Source organism: Lonchura striata, chromosome 8 (assembly GCF_046129695.1).
Source record: "Lonchura striata isolate bLonStr1 chromosome 8, bLonStr1.mat, whole genome shotgun sequence".
In the NCBI taxonomy this organism is placed as follows: domain Eukaryota; kingdom Metazoa; phylum Chordata; class Aves; order Passeriformes; family Estrildidae; genus Lonchura; species Lonchura striata.
Genome location: NC_134610.1, coordinates 28389875 through 28415201, shown reverse-complemented (window position 1 = coordinate 28415201; position 25327 = coordinate 28389875). Strand labels below are relative to the sequence as shown.

At 40.2% G+C, this 25327-nt stretch overlaps 1 protein-coding gene across 10 annotated transcripts in view; it reads right to left on the bottom strand.

Moving 5' to 3' along the window:
* ANKRD44 (ankyrin repeat domain 44) overlaps positions 1-25327 on the bottom strand; it is a 131577-nt gene that overhangs the window by 50173 nt on the left and 56077 nt on the right. For 9 of the 10 annotated variants that reach the window (XM_021555345.2, XM_077785132.1, XM_077785137.1 and 6 more), the window contains exons 2-6: positions 19813-19896; positions 11344-11422; positions 5130-5200; positions 1331-1531; positions 336-423 (exon numbers count right to left, since the gene is read on the bottom strand). In XM_021555345.2, the coding sequence (XP_021411020.2) occupies positions 336-423; positions 1331-1531; positions 5130-5200; positions 11344-11422; positions 19813-19896 (523 nt within the window). Of the gene's footprint in view, positions 1-335; positions 424-1330; positions 1532-5129; positions 5201-11343; positions 11423-19345; positions 19483-19812; positions 19897-25327 lie in introns of those variants that run through there. The other variant, XM_077785136.1, reaches the window with a different exon arrangement.

Here is a 25327-nt window from a genome sequence, read left to right as displayed (position 1 = left end):
TGAAGATACTTTTTAGGAAAAACTGAAACAAATATAACCTGGATTTTTTTCTAGCATAAATATAGTTCAGGCTTGACTTAGAATCAGGATAAGAAGACCAAAATGAAAAAGCAACACAAAAAGCCCACTATTAACTGTCTTAAAAAGGAAATCACAGCCAAGATCTCCCTAGCTGCAAACCCATAAATGGACATTTAGATTAGCTGAACCCTTTACTCTTCAGGGTAATTACAACACTCTCTTTCCATGGCCAGGTCTGTTCTTGTCCATTTTAAGACATGCTATCAGTTTGTGAGTAGGAAATTAAAAAGAAGGAGCAGCAGCCCAAGCCTTACCCATGTATGCTGCCCAGTGAAGAGCTCTTCTGTCCTTTTTGTCAAAAGCATTGATGTTTGCCCCCTTGGCTAAGAGCAAGTTCACCATCTAGAAGTAACAACAGCAGATAAACCAACCCTCCAGATAATATACTTAAAGGTTTATAACAAATCAATCTTGCAATAAAGGTGGGATCACAAAATGCTGCATTTGAATGATTATTTCTGATACTCCCTATCCAAAATATTTTGATTATGACAGACAGGCATTACTGTCTCTTTCTTATAATCCAGCATTTTAAAGGCCAAACACCATCACCATTTTACAGGAACTACCATTCCTCTTTCTTCTTTTAATTACAGTACAACTCATCAACTTCCACTGACAGAAGCTTACTGTTCCAGTCTAAGAGTTTTTCTTCAATATCTAGATATTCAGGTGTGGAATAAGAAAATGAGGATCCTTAAAACCAGATCTAAGGACTAGCAAAACCTAGGAGACAAAAACCTAGGGGTTTTATTTATGTAAGCTTTTTCATATAGTTAAACAATAATACTAGAAAGGTTTGCTTGTATAAGTAGGGGAAAACAGAAGCACATTTTCTAGAAGGCCAATTGGAAAAGCAAAGTGACTGGATCTCTGTGTATGAAATGAATCAACCAGTCTTCCCTTCTTTCCTTTCTGCCACTCTTATTTTCACAGGCAGTCCAGCTCCGAAGGAGCAAGGAGACCCCAGAGCTGCTGGAAGCAGTGGCACAGCCATCTCTCCAGGAGTGCATGCACACCTCACTCATACCCTAGCTCTACTCAGGTACCTTCCAGCCACTGCTGTGTTCCTGCAGGTAGGAAACCCGTCCCACAGTTTGGGATGCAGCCAAGTGACAGCAACCCTGGGGGTCAGGGGACAGGGGGCTCAGTCTAGATCCAGCCACAGCGGGTCTAGACTGAGTACTAGAGTTGAGTCTAACTAGTACTAGACTAGAGTCTGGACTTGCACCAGACTGGCGGCGCTCACCTCGATGTGGCCGTTGAGGGCGGCGTGGTGCAGCGCCGTGCGCCCGCCGCGGTCCGACACGTTGACGCTGCTCAGCAGGGGGATGAGGATCTCCGCACACTTCACCGCCTTGTTGGCGGCTGCCACGTGCAGCGGGGTCTGCCAGTTCTTGTCCCGGGCATTGACGTCGGCCGAGTGCTTGATGAGCACCTGCACGGCTTCCTGCAACGGCAGCACGGCCGCATCCTCACCCAGCAGCTCCAGCAAACGCAGGGCGCTGCCCCTGGCAGCTCCGGTGTGTCACACACAGCACAGGGCCAGCAGGAGGCACAGAGAACAGCACCCATCCAAAGCACCTCCCAGGCTTCCAGAACAGCGGTGTCCATTCAAATGGACCATGATGTGTGCCCCAGCACACATCACCTCCGCTGCAGCAGAGAGCAGGCAAAAAGCCTCATAGTCAAAGCTTGCCAGCGGATTTGAGGATGTCCTAAGCTGCCCATGCAGAGAGCCCATCCTGTTTGATTAACCATCAGTTCCTCATAGCCATGCTTCCAGTGAAGAAATGAACTGGCCAGTGATGGCCATTACTGCCACCACTGATGGGCCCAGCCTTGGCCAGCAGCAGGACACTCCTGCAGCTGCCTGGCACTGGCTCTGTTGGACATGAAGAAGCTGCCAGCAGCTTCTCACAGAAGACACCCCCACTACCAGACCCTTGCCACACAAACCCAATACAGCTGCTACAGGAATAATTTACAAAATAAAAAGCATGTCAAAATAACAGCAGAGTGCTGGATATTTTATTTATAAACAGGAGAAAAAAGAAAATAAAGAATCGGTGAAAGCAAAATTTTAGCTTTGCAAAAACATGAGAATGCTGGTGTCCTCAGCTTAGCATGAGCATTCCTTTCCTCCCCAAGGCCTAAGCATAGGCCAAGGGTCTCAACTGCAATATCCAATCTGTCAGCCTGAGACCAAACAACATCTTTTAAGGTTAATTTTGTTGGTTAAAAGTAAATATTTCCCAGTAAGAAAATGTACTGTTCTCTCTTGAGAGCCCCTCTTGCTAGAGAATTCACAATCAGTTTGTTTCTGCTTCAACTCATGCAACTGCCATTAAGCAAGTCAGATAAAAAACAAATTTTTTTTTCAAAATTGCATTTCCTTTCTTCTTCCTTTTTCCTTCCACAAACAAACAAAATACAGAGGAACTACTGGGACACAGTAGCATTCACACAGCCTGGTCTGATAAATACAACTCACATCTGGTATGTGGGAGAGCCCTAGTCCTACATAGTACCTTTTTCCATAAACTGTGAAGTTTTCTGCTAAGCCCAGCCAAAATTTTATTAATGAATAACAAATGCATACAGTACATTTACACAGTACTTTTATATCTAGAATGGCCCAGGAGAGTGCCTGCAGTCTGTATCAAGACTACATACATACTGGGAGTTTTATGTCTTAGTCCTCAACTGATCTCAGCAGTTTCATTTTCTACAGCCATCTCACAAACTGTCCTCTAACAGGTTTGTTCAGTGAGTGACACTGCATCTCTTACAGCACCAATAATGATATATGACTGTTGATGTCTCAATAGGATTTTGTTTTTTAAATTACAGGCCTACTATTTTAAGAGTCATTTCAATGTAATTCACTGGAGACCTACCCAGCTGGGACATGAAGTCAGCAGGAAACTTCATGCACTCTTAGTGAAAGAAAGAAAAAGTTAAAGGAGAATTTTTAGGAGTAAATAATAAGGACTGAATATCTGAAGCTAAAAATACTTAGATTTTAAAATAAAAATATTTACAGATTTTTGTTTACATCTGCAGTCTGCTGCTCTTTCAGATTTGGGATCAAAAGCTAAAATCCTTATGGAATAATTTTAATTATATTGTTTTAGAGCATGAGCTTTACCCTTTTATTATAGTTTTTCCACATGCATGCAGTGCCCAGCTATGGTGTAAGCCTCAGCAGTCAGTATCTCTAGCTATTCCAAGTTATCACAGTGAAATATCTTAACTTTTTCAATCTGTTTAGAGCCAGAAGCTGATATATCCATTAACAATCCTACACAGACACTGTAAGGATTGCTAATTTGTAAATAAATATAAAACCCTAAACCCCTGAAGAATCATTAAGACATAAGTAAAGAAGTGTCCATTCTTTTAATCAACATATAAAAGGATTCAAGGAGATAATTTCTGAATCCTCTGACATCTTCATAGTAAAAGATTGGTAATAAAACTTAAAATTTGTTGGTGATCATTCTAAAAATAACTGTGCTCACAAGAACTTCCAAAACTACACCGAGTCCTGCTGGTCAACTTCTGGGCCACTAACTCATCTCCTATCAGTGGGAACTCTGAGTTCACCAACTGCTATTTATGTTACCACCATCACATTTGTTCACTTGTGCAAGCAGGTAAAAAGCAGCACTGAAAGAACCTCAAAAATAAATCCTGTTTCCAAATTGTTACCAAAAGTAGCATTTATAGCATAAATAATGAAGAAAAATGCCAGGAGAAGAAAGCTGAATGTGTTTATGAAACATACCATGAAAAGGGATCGAAGGCTGATGCCTTCCCCTGCTGCCTCACCAATGCCCCTGGGTACCCACTGAGAGGTACCAGAACTGCCAGCACACTTTCTCATTGTGCTTCAGCTGACACATCAGCTTTAACAAAGAGTTAAATATGAGACACAAAGCCACAGAAAGACATACATTTTCTGCTGGGACTGTTGCTGACGATAAAAGTCATGTACTCTGACACATCCAAAACCAGAAACCAAGCACACTGCAATTCCCGCATCAGAAAGACTGTGGCTATTTTCAAGGTTTAAGTCTGATCTTTGTTTTCCAACATGGCTTTTTGTATTTTGCCTCATTACAGCATTCACAGTCTATCAGATATTTCTTTCAGAGGGTTTCAGGGAATGCCAGCAGCTGGGAAGCTCAGCCAGCAGTCAAACAATGCCTGAGTTCAGAAGCGAGCCCAGGATTCCTGCCTCCAGGCTTGGCAATGCTGGATTGTTACAGAGGTGATTCGAGTCCATCAGGCTCTGGAAGACAGCCACCCTCTGTCTCTTTCACAGCCCCTCCCCTCATCCCCAGCAGCCAATTCATTCTGCAGTTGGGCTCACTGTTAACGAAGCATTGGGAGGGTGAAAGTAGACAGGGAGGTCCACAAAGGAAAGCCAAGAATAATGGTGCAGTTGGAAACAGAGTAATGCCAGAGCTGCATTCCCAGTAGTTATTGCTGCTCCTTTTTAAGATAGCAATGGAAGAGGTACAACATGATGCCAGAATATTTCTGTTTGTCAAGTAGAAGAAACATGGGCAAACCCTCCCTTCTGCATGAATCAAACACATTAACAGAAAACCTAACGGATGCCTTGAAATGTAATTAAGCAAAGCAAATTATGTGGTAATGCATGTTGGATCACATCCACATCCACATCCACTCCCTTCTGGCACACACACAGCATGCACACACCCACAGTGATTTATTTCTCGTTTTTCACCACCTGAAGATAGTGTGGGCACTGTAGACCACTGTGGACTCTATCCCATATGAGTCCTGCTCACTACTCCTTGTGACTTGCTATGGTAATGTTAAAGCAAGGTGGAAATCAAGCATGTGAAGGCTCAAGAGCCTACAGGTGACATGTAAATGCTGGCCTCCAGCTGCAATACCCTGCACGCAGGAAATGCCTTCCCTCTTTGCATGCCCATGCCACCTACCACAGCTCTCTAGGGTTTGCTCTTCCCCCAGCACATTGGTTATGTGTAGGGTAATGAAATCTTACTCACTTCACTCCTTGAAGCAACTGCTCGATGGAGAGGAGTCAGCCACATATTGTCCTTGGCATTGACACGAGCACCTGCAAATAAACAGCAGAGGTTACATGCATGGGTGTGACACTGCCCTGCCCAGCTGTTTCCCAGTAGCCAGAGCTGAGTACATGGTACTCTCCGTGCTCCCCAGGACTCTCCTGGCACCATACTCACCTTGAAAATGCATTTCCAGAGTCAGATAGATAAAGTAGGATTCAGAAAGAAAGGAACCAGAGAGACAGGACTATTATTAGGAATTGCTTTGCTTACAGGACATAAAAGAAGCAAGATTTGTTGGAAGGAATTACATATGTATGCATGTTCGTGTGTGTCTATGTAGATGCATTTTTTTAGATTATACAACTGATAAAGCTTTGGGACAGAAAAGCACCCTTTGCTCAAAGCACTTTCCTGTCTGCAGACATGAAAGGAACTAGCCTGAGGAACCACCTCTTGTTTTCAGCTCTATCAGGCAGACCACCAAAAAATAACCACTTCCCTGCTTCACAAATCCTGCTGGGATCAAGAAAACAGGTCCAGAAAATACTCAGGTTGGAGACAAGACTGGGCACTTACTACATCAGGTTCTGTGGGTGTTACTGTTCACTGTGGGTGAAACAACAGAAGAGCAGGGATGAAGAACACAACTCATCTGTCTCCTGTGCATTTCAGTGCTAACAGGTACTCTGACAAAGGCAGCAGGGCAAAAGGATGGATTTGGGTTGGCTTGCCAGAAAAAAGGATAAAGGAAGACTATTTGACAACCACAGTGGTTCTGCCTGACTGCAAACCCCAATTATTTTTTTTTTTTTTAAAAAGGTATCCTATACATTTGTGTGATCAAAAATATTTCTTTGCAAGAAATACTACAGGTATCACCAATGTGATACCTCAGGAAGGAAATCTAGTGATAAGGACTAGAGAAACTAATTTTTAAAAGGGCTTAACCTGAAAATATTGTACCTCTGCAGTAGCAGTATTAGTCTGAGAAGGGTAGCACATGCAGAAAAAAAATGTAGAGAAGCATAGCCTGGGTGAGCCTCTGAACTTCATGAACAAAGGGATGCTTAAGCTTCATTTTGCACCATAACTTTAGTGCCTTCAAAAGACTGTAATTAATAAATCCCACTCTCTGAATCACCAGTACTTTTTGAGAGCTGATTCTCAGGAATATGAAGATGCTTGCCTGTGAATCACGGTGGTTATTGGGAATTGTGCTAGATAATCAGAGAAGAAACAAGTTCTTGCATATTTCCACAAGTCAGGGTGCAGTTTTTTTGGCTGCAAGAAAAACAAGGCCACTTTCATAAGAAGGCCACTGCAACAATTAGAAGCAATCCTCCAAACTCACCTCAGAACCTGGTACCTGGGGGTACAACCTGCCCTCTGGAAAAACACCCTTTAGAAAAGACACAGTTTCAAAGAGTTTTCTAATTAATCTGTCTAAGCAAGGAGGCTTTTGCCTTCTTTTTCCTTCATGAGAAGGCCATTACAGTTGACACTTTAGCATCCTGCCCTTTGCCTGCACTGTGTGAAGCTCTAGAGACCAATGAAGCAGTAACTTCCTTCATCAGGGAGCTGGCAGGACTTGAAGGCACTTTCCATTATCCTTGTTTGGCCTGGTAGGGGTCTTGGAGATGGAAACTTCTTACGTGAATTCCTAGTGATTCAAGTACCTCTTGCTGGGTTTAGAAATTGTTTTTGTATTTGCCTTGGGGTTTTTTCCCTTATGTTCTTAACTAAGGTTTCTTTTGTTTTACCCATTCACTAACTCCTACAAGCAGAGGGCTACAAATAAGAAAGGCTAATATGTAGAGTAGCAAAGCATGACCAACATTATTCCTCAGTATTTAACAACTCCAGCAGTACTGGTGAATATGAAGATGATGAGAACACCTAGAGAAGCGTCTCCATCAGTAGCTATTCATGCCCTTCACTGGTCCACTTACCCTTTGAGAAACTGAAACAGTTATTAAAAAAACAACTGAAGAAAATAGTAAAAGGGAAGCAAGACCAGTATAAATAAAATAATACACAGCACACTATCAGCCTTTTCCTTCTCAGCTGTTTTCCACATCCCTTGACCTCTTTGTGCCTCTTTGTGTGAAACAGTGAAATTGCTCTTAGGTGTCTAATGCAATGCATCAGTTGAATGTTTGGGATTTCTGTTTTTCAGGAGCTACACAATTCACCTGTTGCCTGTTACAGAACCTGCTCTTGTGCATTTACTGAGATGCACGTCTTTTGAAGAGATATTTCAAAATATTTCCTCTTGCACTGCCACTTCCTCCACCAAAATTCAGCTTCTAGGGTCCCAGCAGTTCTTCACAGGCAATGGTTAACGACAGTGAAAAAACTTCATCAGCACTGATGCACTCGTTTGGAGACAGAAAATATCTGTCATTTTAAGGATGATCAAGCAGAGGCACTGGGAAAACAACAGTCATGTTTTCAAAGGTGTTCTTTACACTCCAGGAACTTGGGGGCCCATTCTGTGACAGCCCTGAGGACAGTCCTTTGAAAGCAGAGTAACACAGAAATCCAATTTTAAAGACTAAGTGCTCTAGAACATGCTACTACATCTAAAATGGGCTGTGAACAAACCCCAGAAGCTTAAATCCTCAAGACCATCCCACAACAACATCCTCCAAGTCAGCCAGAAATTCAGTATCCATCTCTTCACTCTGGACCAAGTGCCTTAACCACACTTCAGTGCACTTCCTACAATGCTCTATTAATTAATCTGTGTGTCTATAAGGACAAAGAGGGCTGAAAACCACTCAAATTGGTGTAAATTGTGTAATTTATGGCAAAATCTTCCTTGAAAATAGAAGTTGCTTTAAAGATTTCACTTACAAGCCTTTCAGATAGTCACAACATGCGTCCATTCTATAAAATACCCACTTTAAAAAATAAGCTCTTCAGAGTCTTTTCTCAGCCTCACCTTCTCTACCTGAGCCTGACAAAGTTTTAACTGTAGGGGTTTGCTTTGAGAGGCTGAAGTAGACAACATAACATATAACGTTACAGATAAAATCAACAGAGAGGAAACTTTTTGTATTCTACTTTTCTTTATTATGGCTGTTTTGCAATCTTTGTCATTTTTCACTCTAATTTTTTTCTGACAGAAGAGGAAATAAATCTGAAGCTGCCTTTGAGGTCTGAAATAAACAACTTGATGCTGACTTTCAGGAATAAAGCTAACATCTCTTTATCATAACCAAATACAGTTTTCCATCCAGCACATCTGCCAAATCCACATCTCTAGATTCCACAGTCTAAATCTCCAATATTAGGGATAATCAATGGAGGAAGAAAACTGTACTCTTTAACCTATTAATGTCATTATTTACTTGCACCTTTCCAACTTCTCCTGTAACACACAGCAACAGGCCCACCAAAAGGTAAGGACAGCTTCTTGGCAAGAAGCCCAGAGCCTTCTGAAATAGTAAAGCAAGGTAATATTGCCAAGATGGCAAGTGCCTTGGTGGGGAACAAGGGGTAAGGGACTGAGCTCAAACATGATGCCTTCAGGCACCAGCCCAAATGGGAATGCAGCTTGTATTTGCCCAGACAATTGTTCTTGCACATCCACGACTGGTGGCACCATACAGAGATTGTTTCTGTGAGATGGTTACCTTGCTCCTTCTCCTTTCTGACAGAAGGAGGTGAAGTACTCAAAGCTTCCTGCTTTCATGTAGCCTGGAACAACAAAACCACTCAGCACCCTTCCTCAGTTTGAACCATATGATTACAGATCAGACCTTGGAGCTGGTGTAAACCTATCTGGCTCTGACATTTAGTGGGCCAGGGTGACTCACACCAGCTGAGGGACCTGGCACACTCTCTTCTTTATCAGTTCCAAACAGACTCTATTTCAGTGGCTACCTAGAAAGCCATTCCTGGTCTGTCTCCAACCAACCTGGGCAGAAATTTCATTCATTAGATACTACATTCATTTGCACTGCCATCAGTTTATAGACCACAAATCTCAGAAGGTGCATATTTAATTTAATTCTCTCCTGAACAGTGTAGAAAATTAAATGTGTTGATACTCCTCCTAGCTTCTACTCATGCTGAGAATATTGCTTGGCACCTACAGCAAGTGTTTGTGTGCTTTCTCTCTGTGAAAACATAATTTCATTCTAAGTCAGACAACAAAGTTTTTCTGCTTATGTAATTAAATGTTGCATTCACATTAATATTTTATGATACCATTTGCTGACTGAAGAGTGAAGCAAAGGAAGATGCTGCACTTGTCCTTGCAGCCTAGTTCATGGAGAGATCACAGTCACAAAGAGGTGTTTATAACAAGTCATAAACCTGCTCCTCCAAGCCTCAGAAACCTCCAAACCTGCTCTTGGATACAGGTACTCATGCTCATAATGAGTAATGATGCTTCAGATATTAAAGAACAATGAATAAGTAGAATAGACAACACAAAATTAATTTTGACTCATGCTGAGCTAGTGGGGAAAGATCACACAGTTCCTGCAGACTGAGCCCAAGCACAGGCCCACTGACACACAGTTCAATTTTTAAAAGCCCACATTGTAAATTTTTCACACTCACTTGGATATATAAAAACTCTCCAAGATGCATCACCTATGTTTTATGCTGTTGGTCAGACAAGCCCTATAACCCATGGACATTTTGGCAGTGAGGTGCTAGAACTAAGTGTCCCAGAAGAACTCTAGAAAGCCTCCTTCCCTCATCAGGAACGTTCACTGGGACATTTCTGGATGCTGTTTAGGAAAAATGGGCGAAACAGTTTCACCTTTCTCTTTATGAGAATATTGCCTGTGCTGATACTTGCAAAACTTGAAAAAGTTCATTGCCCCTGCAATCCCCTCACACCACAATGGAACAGCAGTATGTGACAAACAACACACACTGCAAGAACACATGCACAGATGAAATTTATTAACTCCTTCCTCCCAAGGAAGAAAATCATGCTTGCATTTAGCACATTGATAACCCGCCCACACATAACCTGTCAGCACAGCACTGCTCTTCTCAACCATTCTGCTACCATGAGGAGTAGAGCACAAAAAGCTGATGTATGATGTATACAGCTAGTTACCCTCATTAAGCAATTATGCAACCCAGAATTCCCCCAAAATGAACAGAGGAAACACACAGCTACAGCAAATTGAGTTCTCATTTTCTGCCTTCTCCAGGTCTGGCTAGACTGGCGAGCCAAAGAAATATGATCAAGTGGTCTGCATGCACAGCCACATCAACAGCCTGATCTGACTTTGAAATTCAGTGCTTTAAGCAGGAGGTTGGATCAAGTCATCTCTAGAAATACCTTCCAGCCTGAATTATTCTAGGATTCAAGGCTGGAAATTAGAAGGTGCCTTGTAATCAAAGGGCTGAGAATTCTGAAATAACTTAAAAAAAAATATATGGAATTCATTTGAAGAAGCCATCTAAAAACTCGTGAGACCAACTGCATAATAAGGTGGCTTGCAAGGGGTTAGAAGTTTTTACCATAAGGTTCCTTTCAGTCTCACATTCTTAAATCCCCATAAGCTTTACACTTACAGTTCTCCAGCTTAGAAAAACACTGCCTTTGAAATCTGCAAGCGCATCCAGGAGTTTGCCATGAATTATGCTCTTCTTGAGAGATGACTGCTTTACGCTTTGTTCTGACATATTTTGATTGCGTTTTCTGTCACTACAACAGTTGGGAAACTTTTTTTCATTTCTTTTGTTTAGATATTTCCTACTACACAGTTTCTAATATCCAAATAAACTTCCTGATTCTTAGAAACATGCTTCTAATGTAAACAGCACTTACAATTCACTTAAGCTGATTAATAATTTTTTTGCTATTATTCCATAATTTTTGCTTAACAGGAATTCTTGGATTGTACTCCAAGATATGAAGCCACATTTCAAATATGTACTCCAGCAAGTCTCTGAATTATAAATACTGTCAGTTTGAAGGCTTTATAAGTTGTTAAAAGCTAGTTACTTTGTTTATTAATTCTTCTTAGTCACAGGGTACATTTTATGATTGTATCACCAAATTTTAATAAATTTTCTAAGCTTGCAAGAAGTGCAACCAGCTCCGTGAAACTCAGAAATAAAAAAAGCCCAAAACTTCCTTATATATGCTTTTCTGGGTATTCCTTATAGTTTTAACTGATTTACCAGTTAACAGCAGTGAGGGACTGTACCTTACCTGACAAAATAAGAAGCTCAATGATGTCTGCATCCCCCAGGAATGATGCAACGTGAAGAGGGGTTCTTTTCTCAGCATCCTACAAAACCACAGATTGTCCAGTTACAAAACATGGTCAATAAGTGCAGACATTAGTGTTAAAGCGCAAACAATTTGTATTTATTTATTTTTCTGCGTGAATTTCTGTTTGCAATTAGAAATGCAATCTCAGCCAGTGAAAGAACAAAATTCAAGACCTCAACAACACTCTTCCTCCCAATAATCCTCTATTTTTTATCTCTCATTTCCACCAGACCTTGCAGAGATATTGCCTCTAGTCTGTTACAGGTAGATGAAATCAAAGCCAAAATGAGCAAAGACAGCATCTTTAGGTCTCTTTCAGAAACATTTTCCACTCTTAGGTATCACAGCAACATAATCCAGAAGCTTCTGAATATCAGACTTTGTATGCAGTTTGCATCAACAGTACAACACCAGAGTCTTCAAAAGAATAGCTCAGGAAAATTACTTGGAACCACACACAAAATCAAGATGCAAACTCTTCTTGGTCTACAAAGGTTCTTGTACACCATAGCCTGGATATCTACAGCAGCCCAAGATGGGCATATACATCTTGACTGACCTTTAAATATAAACAAAGTTTTACTAGTCAAATCTGTCCTTAAAAGAATTGCTAAGATATATATATAACATCCAGGGTTTTTTTATTTCTGTAATTTTCCAAATTAAGGAGTCCATTTTAAAGATTTTTTTATTGTTATTATTTCAAGGGGTATAAATACAGTGTTCACAAACCCCTTTATTTTATTGCTTTATTCCGCTGATTCCAGAACACAGGCATTTAAAAGAACTGCTAAATATTAAAGTATGGGTAACAACAATCACAGGAACTGCTAATACTGCTCATTGTGCTGTTTTTAATTGTAAATGTATTTGATTTTGGTTTCTGAACCACAAAAATAAGTCCTAAGAGACCTTAGCAATCCAACTTGTTGCAACCTACAAGCACTGAATATTTTAAACTGGTAGCAAATTGAACACTTCCTGCAAACAGTATCAACAGAGAAATCCTACCAATATTTACACCCCGTCCCTGAAAAAGATCTCTGAGCCTGTCATGAAAATATCACTTTCAACATGCCCAAGCAACCATCAACCATAAGCTATTTTGGAATATCTTCAAAGTATGCTATAAATGTGGACAAATCTGTGCAGCAGAAGCATTTGTCACTGGAATGTTGAAAATTGTTTTCTGGCACTGAGAAGCCCAGAGCCACTAATCACCAGAACAGTTTATGCTTAATTTTTGTGTTTGTATGGCTTTTTTAAACATACATAACATTCATAATCCTCAAATTCTGCTGCACTGGTTTTGATCTTATGTATTGGGCATGCACATGAAACTCTCAGAAGACTGGTTACATAAAACCCTGATTGTCACAGGTCAGAGGGGAAGATCTCTTATGGGCTTTCACTTTCTCACATGGCAGGCATATAAAAAGAATATTAAGCAGTGTCCAGGCAGCAGTGTTCACTCAGGAACCACTATCACAAGTTACTCTCATATACTTCATTCCTAACACCAAAGAACAGCTTCTACAGGCTACTAAGTACATGTGAGATCTTTCATAGTTTTCATATTCCCTATCCTAAGGCTACCCGTGGCAAAATATATACTGACTGATCAGACATATATATAACAATAGAACCAGTTCTAATTTTTTCTTAGTTTGTTGTTATTAATGCATGAAGTGGTCTTTAGTACAACACAGTACTTGTAATAGCCATTGTACCTGTCAGTGCAACACAGCCAAGTCTGGCAGGAGCAGAGGAGTTTGAAGTTGAAGGCTAATGATACAAGACCAAGCAATTTTCTGTATCATGGAACTAAGGCTACCCAGTGCTTTGTTCATTATAAGCAATTTTCTGTACTAAAATGTAATTCTGATGCAAACTGAGGGAGGAAAGGATATGAAACAAAAAAAATTTACTCTTCTGTAACAGAAATAACTAGCTCTGTAAGCTTTCTAAGCTTTCAGTTTATAAAATCAATACAAAGCCTATCACATTGAGTGCAAATCAAGTTTTCAGAGAAAGACAAGTTAGTCACAAAACTGAATTTAAGCTTTATTCTCCAAGAGTAAAAAAAAAGCCTAAAATGTCTCCATTTATCACAACCAGGCACAAGTTGGCACTTGCACACAGAGCCCTACAGGCAACACTTCCAGGAGTTTGGCAGGGAGAAACTCACACACTACACCTGCAGCTGAGCATGCAGTGAACACCTCACTGGAGGAACATCCCTGAGCTCCTGTTCAGACTGGGCACAGTGAACACCTCACTGGAGGAACATCCCTGAGCTCCTGTTCAGACTGTGCACAGTGAACACCTCACTGGAGGAACATCCCTGAGCTCCTGTTCAGACTGTGCACAGTGAACACCTCACTGGAGGAACATCCCTGAGCTCCTGTTCAGACTGTGCACAGTGAACACCTCACTGGAGGAACATCCCTGAGCTCCTGTTCAGACTGTGCAGAGCACTGGTACCCAGACAGAGGAACTGAGGCTTCTGCCTTCCTGTCCCACCACAGCCCTTGTGGCCCCATCAGAGCTGTGATCCCTCACAGCCACAGCTCCTCCCTCACTGTCTGGGCACCCAGCCCACACCCCACCATTGATCCAGCCCCAGCACCTCGTCCTGTGCTGCTGGGAACAGGAGAACAAAAGTAAATCAATAATGATCTAAAGACTGCAGGCTACACACAGAGAGAAGGATAAAAATTGTTTCAAGGAAAGGTTTGGCAGAACCCCAAACCTCAACATACATTATCAAGGCAAGGAAAGTAAGTGGGGGAAAGAGATGATAACAGGATTACAAAAAGCATTCAGAGAAATAATCAGACCTGCTTCAAGTGCAGTTCTCAGAAGAACAAAAAGGTCAGCAAGAGACAGCAGATAAGCTATAAACAATGGCTAGAAAATCAGGCTGAGATGAGATAAACTCTCTTTCCAGTACCTAAAGGGGGCCTACAAGAGAGCTGGAGAGGGATTTTTCACAAGGGAGTGTAGTGATAGGACAAGGGGAAATCAAGCTGAAAGAGGGCAGGTTTAGATTAGATACTGAGAATAAATCCATTACTGTGCAGGTGCTGAGGTACTGACATAGACTGTCCAGAGAAGCTGTGGATGACCTGCCCCTGGAAGTGCTCAGGGCCAGGTAGGATGGAGCTTTGAGCAACCTGGTCTGGTGAAAGGTGTCCTTCATGGCATGAGTTTGGAATGAGATGATCTTTAATGTCATCTCTGATTCTAAGAAACTGTGTTAGTAGCCTATATTAGTTCACAGAAAAGATGATGCTGCAGGTTAACATTATCTATACACCTTTTTTTTTTTTTTATAATACAGATAAAAGAAACTAAGAATCTAACAGCTAGGCAATCAGGAACAGATTGGCCTCAGCAAGAAAAACACTCAACACATGCTTAAACTGCTCAAGTGATCACACTGGCACTGATAAGGCCCTCACAGGTTTAAAGTTAGACTAGTCCTTAAGTGCTTTATTGGATCAGAGCCTGGGGTACATATAGATTAGCAGAACAGTGAGCTGAATGCATCATATCAGCACATGTAAAATTATCAGGCACATTAGGTAAAGGGCCTACATTTTGTCCTCAACACAGCCTACATGTCACAGGAGATAATGGAATTGAATTTTGATATCAACTGCAACTGCTCAGATCAGGTGATGCTTAGGACAGAGTTACTTAATATTAAAATGTAAGTGCAACTGATGCAGAAAATCAGTGTATGTATCCTTTCTTTGTCACCAAACTGCCTGAGCAGCTAACAGGAACAGTAGGAGTTTACAGAAGGAGTTTAGTCCACCACAGAAACAGAGTTACTGAAGCCTTTGGATTCCCACCACCTTCAAAATGTGCCTGGGTGGCAGAATAAAGCACATTAATGAATATAACTTCCACTGATCAAGTCTAACAAAATAATGACAAAAAAACCCCTCTTGCTCATTCACTCCATTTACAGTTGTTACATCCGAGTATACATCATTTAAATAGCACAGCCATTAAAAAAAAATTCAGATACAAGTTGACTTCAGAAAAATTAAATATTGGGAACTGTTAGGAATTACTGAAGAGGCTAAAAGCACCTATTTCTTGGGCTATTTACAACTGTTTGGAGCCAAAAGTTGATGGTGTACCAAGGAAATATCTGCTGCTTCAAGGATTTCCTCCTCCTCAGACATTCCTTTATTAAAGCCTGAAATTTACAGAGTAAATCAAAATGTTTGACTGTGAGCACCACAGGTAAAAGTGAAAGTCAAGCTGTGTAACTTATAATTTGTGCTCTTTCTTCTGCATAACAGAAATTCCCATCTGAAAATGCAGTTCCTCGTTCCAGCACCTCTCACGCCACAGTCTTCAATTTAGCCTCAGAAATAAAGATTTTTCTGGACTAAGTCTTAAATTGCCAATTGCTCATGAAGCAGAAGAGACAAACACTTTGATCTTTCAGGTCAAGAAACAATCTTTATTCTCCCCCCTTATCTAACAATTACTACCTTCCATGAGGCTGACAGTGACTTTCATGCTAGAAATGCCTAACTTTAAAAACTAATTACTAATTCCACATTGAGACCATAGAAATTATTATCCTAAAAAATGAAAATATTTTGATGCCCACTGGTATTCACCGTAAGACTCAAAAGATAGACTTAAACAACTCCTCCATTTTTATAAACACTATATTGACTTTGGATGGGGGGTGTTAAGGCATGGGAGCACACTCAGGATTGCAAAAGATTTAGAAAATTCAGGTATTTCAGGCTGCTATTGCTACCTTTGAAGACAATAATGCAGTTACAGCCAAACCCTGCCATGAGATTTTAATGGTCTATACATCCTGAACTGCCTCAAACTGATGAGATGAGTCACCAGCAGGGATATATATAACAGTAACCATTACTACACTACCACACTGTTGCAATGCAACCCAGAATATTTCAGACTCTCAGTCTCTCCAGCAGAATCTTCTTCACAGTTTAAAAATTTTCATTATGAAGTATTACAAAAAAAAAAAAATCTAAGCCAAAAAAAAATGTTATCTGAACAGAAGTCATGCTAGTTACCTTGCATTGCAAACATCAGTGTAGTTTTATATTCATTTTTGCTACACTATGAAAAATTGTTCATAATTCCTGTGGGAAAAAATTCTCCATCACTTCCTGCTTAAAAAACAGCATATTAAACAGCAGTACTAGAGGCTAAATAGCCACTTCAGCTATCCCAAACATGCAAAACCTTTCAGACTCACAACCCTAAATATGTGCCTATTTGTACCTTCAAGCACTCACAGCACCTTCAAAAACATGCTTGGCAATAGCACAGGAATGTATAGAACTTGTGTGCATGTGGGGAGGCCTGGATGAAGCCTGAATCCTCCTGACAAAGGCAGTGCTGCAAATCTATGCCTTTCCAAGCAGGATAATGAGGAAAAAAGTCATGAACTGCACATGTACATGGGTCTCCATAATGACTTCCTTCCTTCTCTCTTTATCTCATAATAAACCTCCCCCTAAATACATGGTCCTGCATGTATAGCCCTGCAATCTCTGCTGGTGCTGCTGCCTGTTCCTCTGCAGAAACTCTGCAGCTAGAAACAGGGTTCTAGCCAAGAAAAAGCACAGCATTAGGGGATAAAAAATAAAAACAGAGAGAATTAAATGACTTGCAAACAACACATCACTTATGGGGAAGAATATTGGAAAGCTTTATGACTATTTTTTCTTTTAAATTTGGATATTTTGAAGAGAAACTAAACTGAAGACTGAGATAAAAATGGAAATTACACAGGGAACAACAACTGGACTTTGCAGACATAAGATGCTGCACAGCTCATGTATTATGAATCCCAAACAAGAAGGGGTAACAACTGGATCCAGATTAGTCCCTATATTCTGGGGGTCATTCTTTCCCACCCTTCCCTAAGTAAAAACAGCACCCCAAAAGATCCCCATCTGCATACGCACAGTGTGATCACCCTGCTGCTTTGGAATGAACCAAACAGCAAGTGTAGAAGATGTCTACCTGCAACTAATCTGGCAGTCTGGATTGTCCAAGTGATATCACAAATATCCTGGGAAAACAGGCTGCTGAATGCTCACCACACTTCCTATGGACACAGTGTGTATTCACTGCCCAGGGGGAGGGAATTGCTCATTATCAGCTAAATATAACAGAGTCCATGCCCCCAGTGTTCACAGGTGCCATCACTTGCCCCCAAAGCACAGGTTGGACTGGAGAGGTCAAAGTAACAATTACAGTGGCAGAATGAGTTAAAACCACACTTGTAACCCAAACAGATTTCACTTTGTTTAAAGTAGAAGCCATAATTACAGCAGTATCCAGAATGTAGCCATTTCCATCAACAAACAAGTCCTTGGCTTGGGAAGTTACTAATTATTTTACCAGACCAAAAAAAAGTAATCTTCTAAACTCTTTCCTGAGATTAATTTTCTCTTGGGACATCTGCACATGTATGCCTAATTTCGTGTTGTTTCTCTGTGCTCTTTTTCTTCTGTCTTCTAAATACTTTTCTTGATGGACATTAAAAATACCCTGATATTTTAAACTTCAGAAATACCCAAAGCTTGCTGCAAAACCAGACTTTTACTTTGTATCCCTGTCCTACCTATATTTGAACTATTCCAGTGTTGACACAGCCAACCAAAATGATCAACAAAGAACAAATCTCTGCCAAACGATGTCAGAGTTTCCTCTCATGTGAGCAACCAAAGGCTAACGTGGAAGTAATTAAAAACACCCTTAAAATAGAAACAGAAGCATGCAATGCAAATTGCCAGCTCACAGCACAATGAGGGGAAAATCTTTTCATCTTTCTTCAGTGATATTTTAAGCAATTGACTCTTCCCTGCAGTCACTGTTCAGAAAACAACCTTCAGAGTTTGTGTTGACCAGTATCTTTCTAATGACTTCAAAGAACAGCTTGGAGTTTTGCTCCTGACGAGGCAAAGCTTCTTAGGTGGATTTTGAGCATTGTAAGCAGTATATTGGGCAAAACCATTCAATTACTTTTTCTATTAAGAAGTATGGGACTCATCTGCAAAACACAAATTCTTCATCTAATCTTGCACCTGACAGCTGAGACCATCTCCATAGCAACCATCACTAACACACTTGCAGCCAAAGGATAGAAAAACATTGGAGAAACACACAATAACCTTGTACAGGAAATGCTATTTTGAAAATCCAGCATGAAATACAGATGAAATTTTGGGACTGTGGTGTTAATCTACCTTGCTGAGGGGGTTTTGTTTGGATGGGTTTGGTTTTTTTCTTTAGTTTGTTAAGATCATCAGCAAAAAACAAGCAGGAAACCTGAGGGAGATAATTCTTTAAGGATAACACTTTTAGGAACTTGCAGGAAAACAATCAGGTACTGATAATCATGGGGAAAGCTTTACATCAAGGTCTTGCATCAGATTTCACACAGTGGCATGTCTTTCCTTCTACTGGACAGCAAATGGGTGGAGCCAGTCAAGCAGACCACCTCTAGGATCACCTCTCTAGTTCCTTTTGGTAGCTCTGAACCAGACAGTTGGACCCCACTCCCTGCAAAAGCTGCAATGCCAAGACGGTACCAGACAAACTGCTGGAGGTAGCAATGAATAAACCGATAGTTTTACATCACAGAAAGACACAAAGAAAAGGAAGGTTGATTCAAAAGTTCAGGAAACACCTGGAAATTATCATTCTGCTTCTGCTTTATATTCTCACCACTTTGAGAGGCCACAGATTGTAGTCAGGACTGGCAGGACTTACTTCTAACAGTACGCATACAAATTAAAATCAAAGAGAGGGGGGAAAAAAACACCCCAATTTCTGCAAAAAAGACCAAGTTTGACTTGGAGACATTTTTTTCACTGCCAAAGTACTCAACTACTACTACTTGTTTACAGCTGCTTACCATTCTGGCTGGAATAAGCCAATCTGCAAAACAGTAATTCCTTTGTGGGCAAATTGTGGCCAAGATTCTGCTTCCTTACTCTCACAGCTGAGAATTACAGTGAAGCTTTAGTTCAAGTAGAGTCAAATGCATAACAGCTCCTGATCTGCAAAGACTCTTCATAAAAGGAAACCCTACAGAGAGTAAAAATATGCAATTTTCAGCTGTTTTCATTCATTTTCTCAGTAAGAGAAAAAACAATGTCCTTGACTGACCTGCACATTTGGAATAATTACCATACACTTAGAAAATTTAAAGTCATCTGCTGGAGACAATTACATTGACTCCTACTTAGGATACAACTGAAGCCCCAAAATCTCATCCTTCCCAATCATTTCCATTCTGTTATGTGTTAATTACTGAGGACATTTTTAATACTGTCATTGCCACAGTCCACAGGTATGGTGCACAACATGCCAGTCACATACCAAGGCGTTGACATCCTCAGTTTTGTAGATCAACATCCGTATCTCTTCTGGATCACCACTGAAGATTGCCTGGACCAGTGGAGGCTGGAAAAACAAAACAGAAGCAGAAGTATTACAGGTTTGTTTATTTTCTGTTTAAACTGAGAGCATTTTACTCCTGCTAACAGTTGCTAAAGCTGCCCAGAGACATGGTGTGACCCCAGTCCTAAATGACCAGGAGTATCTCATTAGTAAAAGCTACCAGTTTGCTTGAGGATAAACTGAAATCATGAGCATGTTTGTATCTATAATGAACATGTGTGTGCACAAACAGGAACCCCCATTAGAACGGCAACTTTTGTCAACAACATGCAATTAGCCCAGATGTTCTCCCTGGCATGTAAGGGGAAAACTAATTACATCAGATAGTGCTGCATGCTTGCTCTTGGCACAGACAAATGGTCATGCAATACACATTTAGAAACAGAGCATTATGCAGATAATGAATTTCTGGGCAATCACTAAACAACTTGTATTTTTTCCCTGAATAAATACGCAATGAGCGCAGTTAATTTTAACCACCCAAGAAGCGAAGTAATTATCTTATTGTCTCAAATCTGTTATTATGCTATTATGAATGGGAATGCAGAAATAAATAACCAGGCCCACAGGAGAAACAATGTGCCATGCTCGCTCCTCTCCAACGCTGGCGTCACCGCCGGGCAGCGGGAGGGAGCTCTGCGTGCGCTCAGAGCTGCGATACTCAGCCAGAGCTGGTGACTTCAGCCCTTCCGACCACCTTGGCAGCAAATATCTGAGTTAGTAACCAAACTGGCAGCACACTGAACTAAAAGAAGAAAAACCGTGCTGCTGGAGGCTCGGGAAAAGAAGGGAACAATTCACAAATATCCCTATCCCATAAAGCACGTGGTTGAAACACGCCCCACTTTCACCAGCACCCTCCTGAGGACAGTGTATGCTCCCCAAGTCTCACTCCTGGTTGCCTCATGGTCCTACTGGCAAAAAGGAGTTTGTGGTGCCATGCAATCACCAGAATCTAAAATAATCCTGTAAAATGGCAGCATGGATGACTACTTAGGCACATAAAACTGCAACAGTTCTTGAGATTCTACAGAACTTAACTGTCTTGTAAGCAGGCAATCTTTAAATTCACAAAACAGGCTGAAAGAACAAAGAAAATACCATTTCTTCCCTATCTTTTCTTATTAAAATGTGGAAAATACATTTCTAAGTTAATAGTGTCTATTTTAAGATATATTAATCCCTTATGTCCTTGAGAAACATTCATACAGGAATTTCATTCTTGCCACTCCTCCAAAAGTGAAAAGGACTAAAGCAGCATCTTTTATCACAACTGTCTATGTCTTACATATTGTAGTGGATGTTTGAAAAAGGAAGGGGGAAAAAAATTGCATTTCACTTTAACAATGTAGCATGCTCCCTTCCCAGCCGTGTCAGAATGGGCAGAGAACATTCCCCAACAGACGATGCAAACACCAGACCCTTCTCTCCTAAAACTAACAGCTATGAAGAATCAGTGAATGCTTATGAAATTATTATGCTCACACCAAAATATGTGCATTTCCTATGCATTTATCATAATATTTAAATGGGAAAAAAAATTAACAGGAAAGCAGAGAACTCCTCAATTTCAAGCTGAATGACAATCACAATCCAGTAGCCAAGAAACAAATACCCACAGCATCTTAGATTATTCCTTGAACCCACTTGCAGGTATGCCTAGCACCCAGTGAAAAGTATCAGCCAGACTCTGGTGACATTTAAGGTGAGACCTCAGACAGAGGTAAGAGGAAAAAACCTCAAAATTCATATTTATTAGGAAAAAAAAAAAAGCAACCAAGTTCAAGTGCTGTTACAGGCAACGTTTTTCCTTTAAAAAATGAGGGAGTAAAGTACTGTGCATCATTACATTAAAAATAAGGAAGGTCTACACTAAGGCACTTTGATCCTTCTTCTCTCTGCCAGAAATCTGAATCAAACCCTTGGTTCTACAGGTAATGTTTGACCTTTCTAATTAGCATCAGCCACTTAACACATAAAGCAGACTGAGAATAACACTGTGTTCTTTAGACCTGTAACATACAGAAGATCCTCATCTCAATTTTTGTCCACCATAGCATGGTCACATCCACCTGCAGTTCTTTAGATCAGACCCCAGTGTTTATCATGCCCCTGAAGCAGGGCATAACTCCCACCACTGATACATGCAACCTTTGCTGACAGGAGAAACTTGCCATATACCCATTTCAAAGGCCTCATCCTTCAGACCTTTTCTCCTGTAAGATTTAATCTTTATAAACTAATTATGATAAAATCTATCTCTGATAGTTGTAGCAGAAGACACAGAGATAATGGAGAATAATCAGAGCCTGGAAACTGAAAGAGGAGATAAAAATGATCAGAGCCTGAAAACTGGAAAGAGGAGATAAAACCAGTACTGGTTAATAACCATCCTGAGTCACTGCTGTGCAGCCTGTTCCAGCTGGCCATTTTTCTAATTCACTACATCATTATTTTATTTTCAAAGGTATTCATTTTGAAATGAGAATGTATTATTTATTGTTGAGGTACTTTTATTACATATTGAGACCCATTTCAGTGTAAGATGTGCAGTCAAGTATAATGACCTGTCCAGGAAATACATGTCAGAACTATGTTGCAGCATTACTGCTCAGTTTGAGGTCAGAGCTGAGAAGATGCATCCACATCCATCACCGCAATGGAAAAGGCATTGTTCCATTCAGCAGCTGACAGGGATAGAATAAGGCTTGTGCACTTACATACACATTGATGATAGATGATAATGAACAGATTACTTTTCTGATCTTCAGTGATAACCATAGTCATGCATCAATGACTTCAAACAGCTTGCTTTTTTTTTTTTAATTCCTGAAGGGTAGATAATTTTCCTTCCTAATTATCAAAGGATAGTATATTTTTGGAAATATTTTCTAAAAGTTGTGACATCATCAATGGGTTATTTCATTAACAGAAATATTTTGCTTTAAATGTCTTCAAATTCAGAAGTTGTTAAACTCTTATATTAGAGGAAAAAGAAAAGCACAAGCACAGAGCAGATTGTATATAACTATTATTAGAATTATGCAAGGGTGCAGGGTTTTGGAATGATGAACAACTGTTTCATCAGCTCAACTCTCCACAGTTTCCAGTTTCTTAAAGAGAATTTCAGTTGGGAGTGTTCACATTTTTTTCCGAAAATAAACTCCAGCAGCTAACAAAAACCTTTCCATGTTACTTTTTCTACAGAGTTACTATGATAAGTATGAAACTTATCAACAAGTTTTATTAGAGGGTTCTTTACTTTGTGCTGTAACAAGCATTTTAGTAAAAAATAAATTGTGTCTGCAGACACCTTCCAATGTTGCAACATATTCCTGTCTTTACTGAATGCAGGGCAGTAATAAGCTGGACTTCAACCCACCAGGTAAAATGAACTTGTTGAACAGAAGGCACAATGATTTTTTTCAGCAACAGAATTTAAACCTGCATGGAAAAATGTCCTCTGGCTCAGCTGGATTCCACAGAGCCAACAAGCCATTCCAAAAGAAAAAGTCCAGCACTGGGAAATTCTCCTCCACAGATCTAACTGTTACCAAGGGGCATTGGCAAGTCTCTGACTCCAGAGGAGATGAAGCATGTAAGGGGACTGTCTCAAGTATAATTTTAATTACTATGTCCAAAGTAGGTGCTGAACCTTCTAGCAAACCATTTCATGTTTTTCTTGAGTAGCTAGTAACTGTGACATATACTGAACATTTTGCCTTGATTTTAGAAATCCTCACTCACTAAGCAGGACTTAAGCCAGATTTTTGTTTGGCAGGAGGCAGAGGCCAATAGGGTAAGGATGATTGACTCCTATGCCCATTTGATCTCAGACTACCATTTGTTCCTGCGAGTAAAAAGAAGCTACATTTTGATCCTTTATTAGTTCTAATTGCCTTACATCAAGTTCCTGGACTAAACACTTATATATCCATGTATTCATGTAACTAACAAGGCAATGTAGCAAGACACACAATCATTTCAAAGTGGTATTGATTCTGACAGTGTTTTGCCAAACACCTCTTTTTTTTCTGAAAGTACTCCCACTAATCAAGATTACAAGGTCATCTGCTATGTCACATCACATACATCTATTTCCTTCCATTGCTCAAAGCAAAAGGCTACTCCTCTCCCTAATTTTAGTTCAGGACTTTCTCTCTGTTCATACAGCACATGAATACCTGAAATGCTGTTTTAACTTGCAAGTTTGTATTTGTGAACAGCCATTAACTGGAGTTAATTCTTAGAGTGCATTTCTCTGATGCTTACTATTTATACAGTTACATGTACAGAAATTACTCAATACTGATAATTTTCAACAGGCTTTGTAGTCTATTACCCTCACATCAGGGGGTTACCCTTTTATTGTGTTTTAGGAATGAATTGCTGGGTAAATAGAAAAAACGTTTGCCCTTAATTTGTTAATTCAAAGGGTGCAATCCTGTTGTAGGAATTTCTATATACACTTCTACCAACAAAGTACTTTCACAGTGCTGGTATTTGGAGAAGAATGCCCTTGGATGGCTGCTAAGAGGTATTACGTAGCAATTACAGATCTTTACTAAGCGACTTAAGGAATACCTGTACAAGCAATTGAAAAGCCAGTGGAGATAATCAAATCTGCAGATTGGGTGCACTGGTTCCCTGGAAGCACTGTGACAAACTAACAGCATTGTTAAGTGAGCAAATGCACTTAGGACATTTATACTGAGCAGATCAATAAATACCCTGTAAGCTGCAACATTTCAAACAGGCAGAAAAAAAAAAATAATTAATTTAATTCTATCTGATTATGTGCTTCTGTTTATTGTAGACTAACCCAGTGATTTAAGGATTGCACATCAATCCTCTGCAGCAAGGACAGCATGCATGCCTACACATTGCTATTTATTTCAATTTGTTCCACTGTGTTTGAATGCTCAAGGACCAACAAACTTACATGACACACAGAGGTATTCAAAAAAACATGAGTCAACACTCCCAAAACGAAAAAAGAACCTCTGCGTGATAGAGGCACTTCCAAGCTGAGAGATCTTCATGTTGTTTTTAGGCCAGCATTTAAAGGATGCAAGTGTGCTCTGACACTTTCCCTGCACCAATGGCTTTCCAACTTGCAGCCATGCTGTGCTCTAAGTTGCTTAGAGGGATGTAATGGGCATTTAAGTTTTATTGCAAGTGTTGGGTTTTCCTGTAATGGCCCCCATTTCTATCTGTGTCATTTATATAACAGCTTCTCCAAAGCCTCAGGCTGTGTTTCTCTTTCAGACCATAAGAAGGACTTCACATCAACAGCACGGGGCACACAGAAGCAGTGGAGAATTGACCACTGCTTCATTTGCTGTTACGCTCTCCTGAGAACAGGTAAAAAATTATATATAAACTCCAAACAGAACATATGTTTAGCTTCAAAAGCAACTTTCACCTAACTTTT